Here is a 14905-nt window from a genome sequence, read left to right on the forward strand (position 1 = left end):
TGAACTTGCTGTCACAAAAAGAAAAAAGTTACTCTAAAAATTTAGGGAGGAAAAAACTCCCAAGATTGATGAATAATTAATGGTTTTTAAAATATTTGTGGTAAAAAAATCAAAGAACAACAGCAAACGAAACTGTATTTGTTTAACACATGAAGTTCTTGGTAGTTTATTCATATAAGATTTCATCTAAGTTAACAAGAATTGAAGTAGTAAAATTGTTAATTAAATTCCAGCTACACATCAATTAATATTTAGAAATGAAATCTTAACAGTATGTATGTGATGAATGTGATATTTGTAATTGGTCAATTATTTTATCTAAGTGCTTTGAAATTTTTAATGATACTTCCTCTTTAAAAAATGGCATTTGAATTAAAATAGTATTAAATTGATTCATTTTTGTTGCGAAAATTTTAATTTTCTGAGTGCTATAAAAGTGGATGACTTCCTTTGCCACCAGTATGAAGCCTGGACTGGATTCTCTTCCATGCAGTCTGACCAAGCCCTTTACTTTTGGCTGCTAAATTTAAGTGTTTATATGGATATAAAAATCTCATCTTGTCAACAATGGAAAGGGTCCAGTATTTATATCTGAACAATTTCATTATACAAATTTAGATTTGGTTAACCCATAACCTACTTGAACTTAAGTGATTAGCTTTTGCCACCAGTATAGAGCCAGGCCAGCCTACACATTGGTACAGTCTGACCAGCCTGTATACTGTTGGTAGCTCAGTTTTTGTATTTTGGTATTGAAATTCTTTAGACTTTTAAATGGACTGTTCAAATTCAAAGCAGGGCAAATCCATTACAAAAATTTAGTATGTTAAAAGAGTAATTCTCACAGTTTTTTGTTTTCTTTAAAGTATTTCAATTGGTTGTATATGGATACAAGTGTTGAAGTTGACAGAGTAATTTATTGCATAATGCAGTTGTAGATGTTATGAATGTATGACTGTTTGGTAAAAGTGCTAGACTGGTGCAAATTGTTTTATTTGTTAAAAATGATGTGCTTTTTTGCTTGTAAATCCTTGACACAGTCTGTGATATGTTATATTTACTGAACATGCATTATTTGCTATTTAAGATGTTTGTTTTTCTATGTTAAACACTAAAATGCTAAAAAAATTGGTTAATTGTCGGACTTACCCTACCAACTTACCCTCCAAAAAATGTTGATTTTGTCATCATAATTCTGATTTTATATTAATTTGTAAAGATAAATTTTGATTAAAGTAAGTATCTTAGCAAAGTTCTAATTTTGTTGAAAGGTTTTGTATGTGATAAGTAAAATGCATTTAATTTTCTGACTTGTTCATTTTACACGTATACACAATAAAAACATCCTTAACAGGGTTAAATAATTTTTTTTTAACTTTCCCGCCCCTCTTCTTAAATGTTAGGAAATATGGTTGAAGATTTCATGGCATGTAATAGTCAGTTAGTCTTGTTATTCTGATACTTGTGTCTTGGCTAATGATTTTTACAAATTTAACAAAGAGGAAAATATGACAAGCTTTTAATTTCATGTAAACGCTGATAATATCCATTGTTACAAATACTGGTGAAAAAATACAGCAACAACAACAAAATCTGTTTATAGTGAGAAATCCAGAAAATTACAAAGCTTTACATATAGCTTTCATATTTTAAGATAAAATACATAAAGTTAATTAGATTGAAAATAATCACTAGATCATTATTAAAGGAACCCCACTGAAAGCCAAAAACCTAAAAAAATAAAATTTGCATTTGCAAAAACCTCAGTGGAGTCCCTTTAAACTGTTTCAAGTGGTGATGAAGTTTTCTTTTTCAATTTTTATTTAGGTGTGTAATAGTATATAGATACATGCATCAGACCTATTTCATAATGATTAAACGGTGAAAATGAAGAAAACATGAAGAAATAAACCTTTACATTTTTTACGTCTTTTTATTTTGGTCATATCTGTAATTTCATCGTAACTTTTGATTAATGAATTTAAAAACCATATTGAACCACCATTCCACAGACTGTTACACTGGTAGTCATTTCCCTCCATTGATAATGTTAAATAGTGTTCACAGGAAAAAAATATTAAGCAAATGATAGGTCTACATGGCTGTTTGAATAAGTTTGTAGGCTTCCAGTCAGTTACCCCTATTTGGCATATGCTTTAATCTTGCCAGGGACATTTGAATTATTGGATATTAAAGAAAAGCCTATCCAGATAGCATAGATAAGTTAGGTGATGACACTTGGATGCCCACTGAAATACATGTAAAAGGAAAATTTTGGGAACTATCCGAGCAATTCAGTAGAAAATTAAATGCGTGGCCTTACCAAGTTCACAGCCTTGGTTTAATTTCTTGCAATCGATTAACATTGAAATGTTTAGTACTTGATGGGTTTGTCCGAGTAATCGCCACTATCAGAAATAACATACTAAGGGGCTCTGAATCTGCGAGGTTACCTAAATTGTTAATTTACGGTAAAAGTTTAATGCTGTAAGAAATTTATTAGAAACCTCAAAATAAAAAAAAAATCTTTTCATATTGTTGTCAGTTTTAAAGGTAATTTTGAATATATTATTTTTTGTTTTTTTAAGGATGGACCTAAATTTCAAAGAGGTCTTGGAATACCTAGACTAAAGTGAAAGATTTAAAATAGCATTTCAATTGTATTGTTTTTCTTAATATATCTTGCCCATACTTTTTTTATCCTGCATGACATAGAGCAATATTGTGATATTTCATGATTCGTTACACAAATTTCATGAATCATTACACATATGTGAAGTCATGTGACATCTCACAATTCATTAGTTTCATTATATACATCGTTTTTTGCCATGTGATATTTCATGAACCATTACACAATGTTTTGTCATGCCCATGTATCATTGAAGTTTATTATGGTAAAACTACAAAAGGATGATTTTTTTAGCTCACCTGTCACAAAGTGACAGGGTGAGCTTTTGTGATCGCTTTTCGTCCGTCGTCCGTCCGTCGTCCGTCCGTCGTCCGTAAACTTTTACTTTAAATGACATCTCCTCATAAACCACAAGGCCAATTTCATCCAAACTTCACAGGAATGTTCCTTTGGTGGTCACCTTTAAAAATTGTTCAAAGAATTTAATTCCATGCAGAACTCTGGTTGCCATGGCAACCGAAAGAAAAAACTTTAAATATCTTCTTTTAAAAAACCATAAGAGCTAGAGCTTAGATATTTGGCATGAAACATCTTCTAGTGAGTGTCTACCAAGTTTGTTCAAATAAAAGCCCTGGGGTCAAAATTGGCCCCGCCCCGGGGGGTCATTGATTTTCCCTATATGCATATAGTGAAAACTTAAAAAATCTTCTTTTAAAGAACTCAAAGAGCTATGGCTAAGATATTGAGCATCAAACATGTTCTAATAGGTGTCTATCAAGTTTGTTCAAAGAAAAGCCCTGGGGTCAAAATTGGCCCCGCCCCAGGGGGTCATTGATTTTCCCTATATGCATATAGTAAAAACTTAAAAAATCTTCTTTTAAAGAACCAAAAGAGTTAGAGCTAAGATATTTAGCATGAAAAATGTTCTAATAAGTGTCTACCAAGTTTGTTCAAATAAAAGCCCTGGGTCAAAATTGACCCCGCCCGGGGGGGGTCATTGATTTTTCCCTATATATGCATATAGTAAAAACTTAAAAATCTTCTTTTAAAGAACTCAAATAGCTAGAGTTAAGATATTAAGCATGAAACATCTTTTAGTGAGTGTCTACAAAGTTTGTTCAAATAAAAGACCTGGGGTCAAAATTGGCCCTGCCCCGGGGTCATTGATTTTCCTTATATGTGTATAGCAAAAACTTAAAATCTTCTTTGAAAAAACCCAAATAGCTAGAGTTTAGATATTAAGCATGAAACATATTCTAGTAAGTGTCTACAAAGTTTGTTCAAATAAAAACCCTGGGGTCATAACTGGCCCGGCCCCAGGCGTGTCATTGTTTTTAACTATATGTGTATAGTAAAAACTTTAAAAAAATCTTCTTTTAAATAGCCCAATGAGCTAGAGCTTAGATGTTTAGCATGAAACATTTTCTTATGGGTGTCTACCAAGTTTGTGCAAATAAAAGCCCTGGGGGTTGGGGCGGCCTATATACAGGTGAGCGACCTCAGGGCCATCATGGCCCTCTTGTTTTTTGATATAGTGCTATCTGGGAGACAAATGTTTGCTTAACATGCAAGTTTCCTGGCAAAATTTACCCATCCCTGTAACCATATCTATATATAATTGGATCAGTGTACAACAGTGTTGACATTTTCAAGGCCTTGAACGAAACAAAAATCATTAGGGTTGTAGATTGTAAATCACCTGTAAGCATGAAAAGTTTCTAAATATGATCCACAGAATGAGTTATTGAACAGATTAAACATCAAGTCTTGCTTGATATTGTAAAAAAAGAACAAAACAAACTTTCTCGCCCTATGATATATTCCCCTTCAAATACTGATCAATACACTGAAGTCATTTACATATTTTGTAACCAGAAAAGAAAGATTTGCTTACTTTTAATATTTTTGATAATTAAGAAAGCTTTACGAGTGCTTACATTTTGTAACTTATTTACAGATGTATAGATTCTTCGTAATTTTTGAGGCATAGTTTTTTGTTTTTTTTTAAAAAAAACAAAACACTTATTTAAAAGCAATTAAGTACTTTTGTTCTGTTAATACTTTTTGACAAGATATTTAGTCTGCAGTTTCTGAAAGACATTAGATATATGTAGATGTATTCAGTTTTGGGTTACAAAAAAAGTTTTGGGTATAATGAAAAGGAACTTGCTATAGTCCATCAGTACAGTTCACCCTCCACAGAGAGGCCCTCTGTTAGAAGCAAAAACCTCTTTACAACAAGAGTATTCTTATTTCTTCCCATGTAAACATTCACAACAGATTTAACTCCCCTAAAAAGAGTACCATTCAGCAACAGCCTAAACCTGAGTTGCTCTGCAATTGTTGTACATTGTAAATGTAATCTTCAATTGTAGATTAATTGAAAAAAAGGGAATGAAAAGACTCTAGTTGTAATATGTAAAAGTGATGAAAATTTTAAGCGAAGTATTTTGAAACAAAATATATTGTCAAACTTGTGAACAAAGGCTATCCAAAATAAATACAGAGCATGGCCTTTATCAAGATGTGATCTTTATTTGGAGATATCTTTGTTCTAGTTAATCAATGAAGGTGTCTTAAAGAGTAGTCTATATTGACTAAGTGATCTATATTTGGAGTAGGTCTTTGACACATGTTTGACTGTATTTCGTTTATAAAATTATCAGATTTTGAACATTTACAGTTGAAAGGTTTTTTTCAAGCCAAGATGGTGGATATTGTAGTTATACCATGATAAATGGACACTGTGCATCAGTTGAATCTCCAATGTGCAGCTTATTGTTGAAATAAAAAATGAACAAACATTTTATATGCTTGTTTGAGTATTTATTTAGTCACTCTGAAATGTGTGTAGATGAAAAGAAATATACCTAACTTTAAAGACGCTGATAATGAAACATTTTTGGTTTTATCTTGGCGACGGGTTTGTCCACCTAACCAAATTTCCAAGATAACCAACAAGTAATTGCCAATTATGCTGCAAGTGATCAACTAAAGTACTACTAATTCCACATGATTTCTGAATCTGTGGTGATGTAAATGACCATTAGATGTTTAAGATCAAATGTTCAAATTTCACAGAGAAATTGCATGACCTCTAAGGATTGAACCTTCAACCCCTGGATTACAAATCTGATGCTCTCCCTATTGAGTGAAGAGAGCAGTACAGTACTAGTATTTGGGTTTTACTACTAATTTAAGACAAAATTTTTGTTCTGAAACCAGACTGTTAATATATATATACCGGTATTAACTTTTTTTTAACTCTTGAAAGATTGATATTTTCTAGTGGAAAAGAACACTACAATTACTTAACTATTAAATGCAGCTAGTATCACTTGATGAAGCAATATTTCCCCTATAAAGAAGTTATCTCTGATAAAATACAGATCGAAAGAATATTTGTTAAACTGTATGATTGATAAACCCAGTAAATATCCTGTAAACCACAATATACATCATTACCCATCTTCTCTACATCTATATGATACTCCCAACTAATTAAGACTGGCCATAACTCACCAGGGAGGTCCGAGCACAAGTGTTCCTTTACTAAATTATACAGTTATTTTGACTGAGTCAGCAAAAGTCAGAGTCGATAATTAAATTTAAAACATTGCCAACAATAAAGATGTTATATTGGCTGTTTGGGGACTCTATGATTTCCTATAAGCATCTTGGGCATTTCCAATTCTGATAAAAAAAATTTAACTTTAGATTTGTGGCTTTTGCAGATAGCTTGTAAATGACATAAATATTTTGCTTATCATGGGACACTTGCTTTTTCCTGCAAGTTCACCTCTAATTGAATTAGTCTCTTAAATTACACCAACATATACTAGTAACATACATGGGTAGAACTCTTTAACAGAATGTATCCAATTAACAAAGATCAAGGGAAGTCACTAGAATCATACCAGTAAGTTTCTACAACAGCTATGATTATGATATAAATGACGAATTTTAAATTTTCTATTAATTAACAAGTTATCGTCATATTATACAACAGTTTAGTTATTACTGAAAACGTGAACCTTGCCAAATTTGCTTCCTACCCATAATAAGTTATTGTTGAAAGCTACACTTTGAGGTCCTTCTATATCACTTACAAGAGTTTTAATGTATTCACCGTCTTGTGATATAAGGCAAACTCGATTTCCACTCCAATCCGCAATTATCACGTTTCCTATAGCATCGAAACATACACCAAGCGGTTTAAACGGTTCCTGATCATCTTCACCTGTGTAAATGGCTTTCACATACTGTCCAGACAGGTCACACACTGTTACGCACCCATTGCTGTAATCTGATACACATAGAGCATTGGTGTCCGCATGTGCATCAACACGCACAGGGGCCTGTAGATGAAAACCTCTCCCTAAATCATCACCATCTTCAGAAAACACCCTTAAACATCCCTTCTGATTTTCAAACAGAGGCATTGTTGCCCCACGAGTCTCTGTAAAGCAAACATACAACTCGGTTATCATGTCACTTCTCTGTGTGTCACCTATACTCCGTAAGCAAATGCCATGCGGGTCTTGCTGCAACTGTGCTAAAACATCATTCACCTGACCGTATGATGTTACTCTTTTAATACATTTGGTTCTTGGACAGGTTATATAGCCGTCTCCATCAGAGTTGCCAGTAACATCTTCACAAACATCGTCCACATCTACAGATGATACAATAGTCCCTTTTGTGTCCATCAAGGTAACAGTCTTATGGTCAAGGAGAGTGACCCAGGCATTGCTTTGATTTATAGGCCCAATCCCATATACATAGCCTATACCGTCATTAAATGGCACAGTGAACTTAGAAAGCAGTTTCAAATTTCCGTAGAATGATGCTGCAATACTTTGCTCTCTCTGATTCATCAAATCCTGTGGCAATCTTTGATCATACTCCTGTGATTGAGAAATCTGGGGCTTCTTTTCACACACATATCCCATCATCCTTTGTAACTGATCTGGATCAATGGTGCCATAATTAAAATGTTTTAGAGGTTTAACAGGGGGTGTTTCAGTGATATCTCTTGTATTTTCTTCCATTTCATTCAGTCTCTTATATAGAAACGATCCCTTACCAACTACATAGGCTTCATCCTTACTGTTCAATAACTGTAATGCTTCTGTATTTACTTTACTGTATTCTTCAAAATCTCTTCTCAGACTCTCCTTGTCTTTTTCATACTTACTCAAATTGTCTCCATAGTATAATTTTAACTCTTTTTCAACTTTTTGTTTCTCAGTTTCTATTTCTGCATGCATTTTAGAAGCTTGGAAATTAAGTTTTGACAGTTCTTGCTCAAATTGTTGGGGAAAGTTTGTTTCCCTGCTTTCAGAACCATTGACTTTTGACTTTAACATTTCACCAAGACCCACCTGTCTCTGCAGGAGTGATGTCAGTTTTTCTCGTACAATACTAGCTTCTTCAGATACAGGTTTGGTCACATGGTCTTTGTGTTCCATCAACTTACATATCATACAAAGTACTACATCACACTCTTTGCAGACAAACTTGATTTCCTCATTCCTATGCCTCCAACAATACTTCAGTGACCTTGACCTTTCAAGGTCATCAGTGAATAAATCGTCTCTCAGAGGTATAACCTGGTGCCTATGGTAGCGGGATGCCTTCATTTTGATATGAGCATTTGTACAAGCATGGCATAAACTTTCTTGACATTGCATGCATCTATTTATAGCCATTCTACCATCTGAGCAAATGTCACAAGTCTGATTCAATGAAGAGCTTGAAATGTCATCTACATCATAATTATCTTTTGTCAGATCACTAATTACCTCCCCTGGTAAGTTCACAGATGCTTTACAGATGGGGCAGCAATATGTTGACCTTCCAAAAGTGGACACTTGACCTCTAAGACAATCTAAGCAAAATGTATGGAAGCAGGAGGACACAGTCATTTCTTCAAATGTTTTCTGACATATACTGCACACAAGTTTTCTCCCTTTGTTTGAAACAGACAATGCTTCAGCCATATTTAAAATTTATCCTCAGTTTAAAAAATTAGACAAAATATCAAATAAACTTGAATGTCCTTATTCCTCATACACAAATTTTCAGCATGATCTCTGGACAAACTTTGTACAAATATTTAATCCATTTTAATAGTACTATATCCTCAAGCATCTCAGTCCAAATACACTTAAAAATCTTGATCTTTTTTTCCTAACAATATTATCTAAAGATTTGATGGCCTTTAAGCAAAGCAAAATATATGAAAACATTTCAATTTCCCAAAGTATATACTTTCCAAAATTTGAATATATTAAAGGAAGACTATTATAAAATCTATACACTTGATGAATAGATTCAATATATAATATGCATACATATTGATGAATACCCGTACATTTCTATTTGCTGATGTAATTTCCCCTTTTTGAAGATGTATAAACCTCATTACTTCACTATAATAAACATCTTTATCACCGATATTGATTCTGGTATTCATTCAAAAACCGTTTCTCTTTTACATCCACTAATAAATTGTTTGAAGACCATTTCCCCATAATCAAATGGAATAGGATAAATAAGCCATTTCTCAGTGGTGTATGTACTAATATAGGGTTTTTCAAACTGATTTACACATACATGTTCTAGCCTTTGTGATAAACAAGTTTAGTTAATATCATAAAAATTACTGCAGTAGCTTTTGAAGTTCTCTTTTTACATACATTAAATACTAGCATAAATGAGAATTATGCATAAAGCAGCATGCCCCCATATTGATGCTATTTTATAGTCCCTTGCCATACTGGACTAATCCATCATTCAAACTTAAAAAAAAAAAAAATATGTAGGGGGAGTTTCAAAATATGACCCCAATGAATGGTGAAAAAAAAAACGACCATGATCAGACATGTACATGCCAGTTGATCTTAGCCTGCACTGGTGACATATGTTAAATTAGAAGCCCCCCCCAAGAAATCTTAAACATTCTATTAAATAGTTACAGCATGGTCAAAAAAGGCAACTTTTAAAACTAACACAAAGGTGTTTGTTATTAGTTTTCATAAGATTCTTTAAACATTAATTTAATTATCTTTGAATAATTGGCAACAGAAAAAAAGACTAGAGATTTGACAATCTCGATTTTCAGTTACCTGCCTTCTGCTAATTCCAGGACACAGCATATTCTAAAACCATGCAATCTTTAAAATAAACACTATGAAACAGTTTTTTCATTCTGTCCATATGAAAACTGTATCAAACGTCTAACTAAGTGATTAGTATTTCCCATTAGTATACTCGTCAGACAAGCCTGGTCATTAGTGCAGTCAGGTCTGCCTATTATATAATATGCTGGTTGAAATCCCTTTAAATTCAAATGAACTGTTCTAAATCCAAAGCAGGGAGAATCCATTACACAAATTCAACTGATTAAGGGGTAAGAAAACTAGAAAAAGCCCGAGGATCTCTGGAGAACCTGATATACTGGTGACTTAAGTAAAGAATTTTGACGTGGTCTTAAAATGGCCTGTATAATAGGATGGTGTTTCATAGAAAGTGAGTCTAAAGTCCTAGGACATTAGTAATCCACTTAAGGATTGCATATGTTTGCAATGAAAAACATTTTATCTTGTAACTTAGGATCAATTTATTCTCCTGAAAAAGTTAAGATATGTTAATGTAGATCTGCATTATAAGCTAAGTTTATAACATGAAAGACAGGAATAAATAAATTAAGAAATAAAACATTATCTTTAAAACGAAACTCAACCATGAACTTTCTTTATGAAACCCAGCCTAGGGGAGTAAATATAGTGAAAAAGATTATGTGATGCTTAATGTGAAAAACACTTATAACTTTGATAGTTATCTCCTCCTTTTTTGTAAAGGAAACCAAAAACAGAAATATCATTTTTTGCCTTTAAGTTAGTCAGTAATGGATACATGCGCATTCTTTTGTATACAGAAAAGTTAAATCAATAAACAAACCAGGGTTATATTTTACCATCATTTTATTTCCTCTGTAAATAAGAAACTGAGCACGATTCACACATAAATCAAATAAATAAATCAAACACAGTAAAAATACATACAACATAGAACAAAATATAGTATAAAATGTAAAACTATTAATACACCATATGAATTTAAATCTAATTTTAATTTTAAATAAACCACAATGTCAATATAATAATTAATCAAATATATATTATGCACAATATTTATTTTATATAAGAGCCTTAAGAAATTTGGCTTCACAAATATATAAACCCAATAATTGAAAGTGTTGTGACTGAAATAAAAAATAAATATTTATGTACATTTAACCCTCGACCGGCTTGGATCAAGTTTTAAGCCTTTGCCTCCAGAATAGCGCTAGACTAACTAGCATATCTGTGCAGTCTAGCAATTGTTAGCTCAAATTTGGTGTTTTGAAATTGAACTTTCTTAAAATTAAATATGAAACGACTGCTCTGTTTTGTTTGGTTGGTTTTAGCCCATCAACACAATCCAAAGCATGGTAAATGCATTTCAACAGGTATGGTGTTAAAGCAGCATGCCTCCAGATTCATGCTTATTTTCATGAAAATTTTGAAAATGTATTTGAATGTGTAATATTGTGAATTAACCAAAAGGAAGCAGTTTTTTACACATTAGCAATGGCACTTATAAACCATGTTAATTACCAAATAGTGGTCAAAATATGCATAAATAGCCTTTACTGTGTTAGCAACGCAGTAGAAATATAGTTGTTAATACTGAAAAATCAGTCATTAATTGGGCATATATTACTCGAATTTTGAAACTTTTTTACTTTTCCTTACATCTTAGTACATTTTTCTCAAGTTTAATTTCATTGAAATATTTTGACTCCTCTGGAGGCATGTAGCTTTAAGACATAATCTTATTTTATCAAAATCACTTTCTACACCAGTCCTCCACCCCTGGCATGGTTAATTTATTCCTTAGATTAACACTTTCTTAAACATATAAATTAAGAGGAAATAAATTTAAGGTTATAGCATGTTTACAAATTATGGGTGCAACTATATTTTACATGATGATGAGTCACTGATGTATCACTACATAGACTATGGGTGATAAAGTAGGGTATGATTTAAAAAAAAAAATATTTTGAATTATAAACTAAAAAAAACATTGAGGTGGAAAAACCTTTACACTAAAAATTCAGTGATTTTAGGATAACGTTCACACAGAATGTATATGATCATACTTTTAAATTAAAGAGTTAAACTTAAAATGTGATAATTTGTCTTACCCTTTTAAAAATTGAAACTCAACATTTTTTTATGACTATTTAATGATAAGTAATGGTAGTTTTAGATTAAAATTCATTACAACATGATTGAGCACAAAAGAAACTTTTTATTTTTACTTTAATACTGTATAATTTCTAATAAAAATCCCACAAGACAGTAGCAGTTTACTATAATTCCCCCCAAAAATACCATAATTTTTATGCCCCCACAATGTGGGAGCATATAGCGTTGCACTTGTCCGTCCGTCCGTCCGTCATTCCGTCAGTCCGTCCCGAAATCTTGTGAACGCAACTCCTCTTAAACCGGATGGCAGATTTTGCTTAAACTTACAGGGATGAACAACCTTAATGTATAGATGGTAGTAAAGGAAGGAATTTTCGCTGCAACCAAATTTAACAGAATTATGGCCCTTTGTTGATTTTTTCACTAGATACTATGCAGAAATTTTGTGAACGCAACTCCTCTTAAACCGGATGGCAGATTTTGCTTAAACTTACAGGGATGAACAACCTTAAGGTGTAGATGGTAGTAAAGGAAGGAATTTTTGCTGCGACCAAATTTAACAGAATTATGGCCCTTTGTTGATTTTTTCACTATATACTATGTAGAAATTTTGTGAACGCAACTCCTCTTAAACCGGATGGCAGATTTTGCTTAAATTTACAGGGATGAACAACCTTAAGGTGTAGATGTTAGTAAAGGAAGGAATTTTTGCTGCGACCAAATTTTACAGAATTATGGCCCTTTGTTGATTTTGTCACTATATACTATGTAGAAATTTTGTGAATGCAACTCCTCTTAAACCGGATTGCAGATTTTGCTTAAACTTCCAGGGATGAACAACCTTAATGTGTAGATGGTAGTAAAGGAAGGAATTTTTGCTGCGACCAAATTTAACAGAATTATGGCCCTTTGTTGATTTTTTCACTCTATACTATGTAGAAATTTTGTGAACGCAACTCCTCTTAAACCGGATGGCAGATTTTGCTTAAACTTACAGGGATGAACAACCTTAAGGTGTAGATGGTAGTAAAGGAAGGAATTTTTGCTGCGACCAACTTTTACAGAATTATGGCCCTTTGTTGATTTTTTCACTATATACTACATGTTGTAGAAATTTTGTGAATGCAACTCCTCTTAAACCGGATTGCAGATTTTGCTTTAACTTCCAGGGATGAACAACCTTAATGTGTAGATGGTAGTAAAGGAAGGAATTTTTGCTGCAACCAAATTTAACAGAATTATGGCACTTTGTTGATTTTTTCATTATATACTACATAGAAATTTTGTGAACGCAACTCCTCTTAAACCGGATGGCAGATTTTGCTTAAACTTCCAGGGATTAACAACCTTAATGTGTAGATCGTAGTAAAGGAAGGATTTTTTGCTGCGACCAAATTTAACAGAATTATGGCCCTTTGTTGATTTTTAGTTTTCAACTTGTGGCACATGTAGTCCAAAAAATATTTGACCTAGAGTCATAAGATTGACAGAACAGTGGCGTGTGGAGGCATCAGTGTCCTATGGACACATTTCTAGTTAACACAGCAGCTGCTTCTGTTGTATATACAGTAACCAAGCAAGCAGAAAAAAAACCCCACAAATCAGTAAACATTTAGTATCACTTTATTTTGAAGAATTTTTTTTTTTGGTACTTTAATGACCCCTGAAAAATGTAACAGCACCTCAGGAGCTTTTATATGAGAATACATGGAACCTAATAATATACATAATGTACAGTAAACTTCACTTATAGCGAACACGGTTATAGCTAGCGAACTTCCGGTTATAAGGAACAATTTTTTTTGGCCCGAATTTTGCCCTTCTTTATTTCATATAAAATATACGGTTACAGCGAACTCGGTTATAAGGAATTATTGCTTATAAGGAACTCATTTCTTAGTCCCAATTTAGTTACAAGTACAGAAAATTACACTTTTATAATGAACTCTAAAATATTGGCTATCCGTAAATAGATCCCGCATTTTCAACTTTCGTTTTCATAATGGCACGGATAAAAACTCGCCAGATGTACCTTTTATTGTTGAATGTACTTCTATAGTAAACAGCTGTAAAAATGAATTTTTATAGCAGTACATAATAGTTTTCTATATAGAATATTTTAGCACGAGTTTTTGTAACCAAGAAAAAAACAACGGTTATTCCTTTTATTCTAATATTTCTTTTCTTTAATAGTTTTTCCTCAAGTAAAATAATTATGATCATTTATAATCGGTTTTCAACATAATCACACAAAGTACAATTGATTGAAATGAAAAGAAATCTATATCTTTTATAAGTAAAAGTCACGCTTAAAATATAATAGAAGATATTCAATATAAAAGGAAGAAAAATCGAAAATCTTGTTTATTCTTAATCATGGTAAGAAAAAGAAAAGCATTGAGTTTAGAAACAAAATAATGTATTTTATGAGAAATTGTGAATGGGAGTAAAACTGAAATAACAAAGGATTTTTAAATTCCAGAAAAGGACGCTCTTGGGTATTGTGTCTAAAAAAGATATAAGTGACTAATTTTTCTAAAACAAATGCTTTTCAAAATGGAGGATGATGGTAAACAATCAGTTCGTTATATGCAAATCTGTTCACTATAAAAACTCCTGATACAAGGAACTAATTCGCTATATGCTTACAAGGAACTCCGGATATAAGGAACAGATTTCAAATGTCCCAATGAGTTCGTTATAAGAGGAGTTTACTGTAAATGAATGAGGTGATATTTGCAGGGGAAAAAAAAACACGGAAAAACAACCATGAAATCTTTGCATTGTTATCACAATACAAAAAAACTTGTGAAGAAAAAACACAGTACACATAAATTTTATAAAGTCAAGTTTTTAAAAAGAGTATTGGAAGAATTACAACATTAATGTCCGTGTTTCTATAACAACCCTCAATTCCTGTTTATATGGCATTTTCCACTTGAATTTTGTGTTTCTATGGCAACATGAATCCCTTGTTTCTATAGCAACCAAATTTATATCCTCATTTTTCACC

General features: G+C 32.4%; 1 protein-coding gene across 1 annotated transcript; it reads right to left on the reverse strand.

Annotated features, from left to right (window-relative positions):
• Positions 1–5331: 5331 nt before the first annotated feature.
• LOC132749546 (uncharacterized) lies at positions 5332–9040 on the reverse strand. Its single transcript, XM_060739355.1, has one exon. The coding sequence runs from the start codon at positions 8632–8634 to the stop codon at positions 6643–6645; it is 1992 nt and encodes a 663-aa protein (XP_060595338.1). The 5' UTR covers positions 8635–9040; the 3' UTR covers positions 5332–6642.
• Between the last annotated feature and the right edge of the window lie 5865 nt (positions 9041–14905).

Source organism: Ruditapes philippinarum, unplaced genomic scaffold (assembly GCF_026571515.1).
Source record: "Ruditapes philippinarum isolate M1 unplaced genomic scaffold, ASM2657151v2 ctg685_1_1_1_1, whole genome shotgun sequence".
Classification (NCBI taxonomy): domain Eukaryota; kingdom Metazoa; phylum Mollusca; class Bivalvia; order Venerida; family Veneridae; genus Ruditapes; species Ruditapes philippinarum.

What these genes read in the sequence shown, in the direction of transcription:
- LOC132749546 (XM_060739355.1), bottom strand. Translation starts at nt 8,634, where the DNA reads ATGGCTGAAGCATTGTCTGTTTCAAACAAAGGGAGAAAACTTGTGTGC.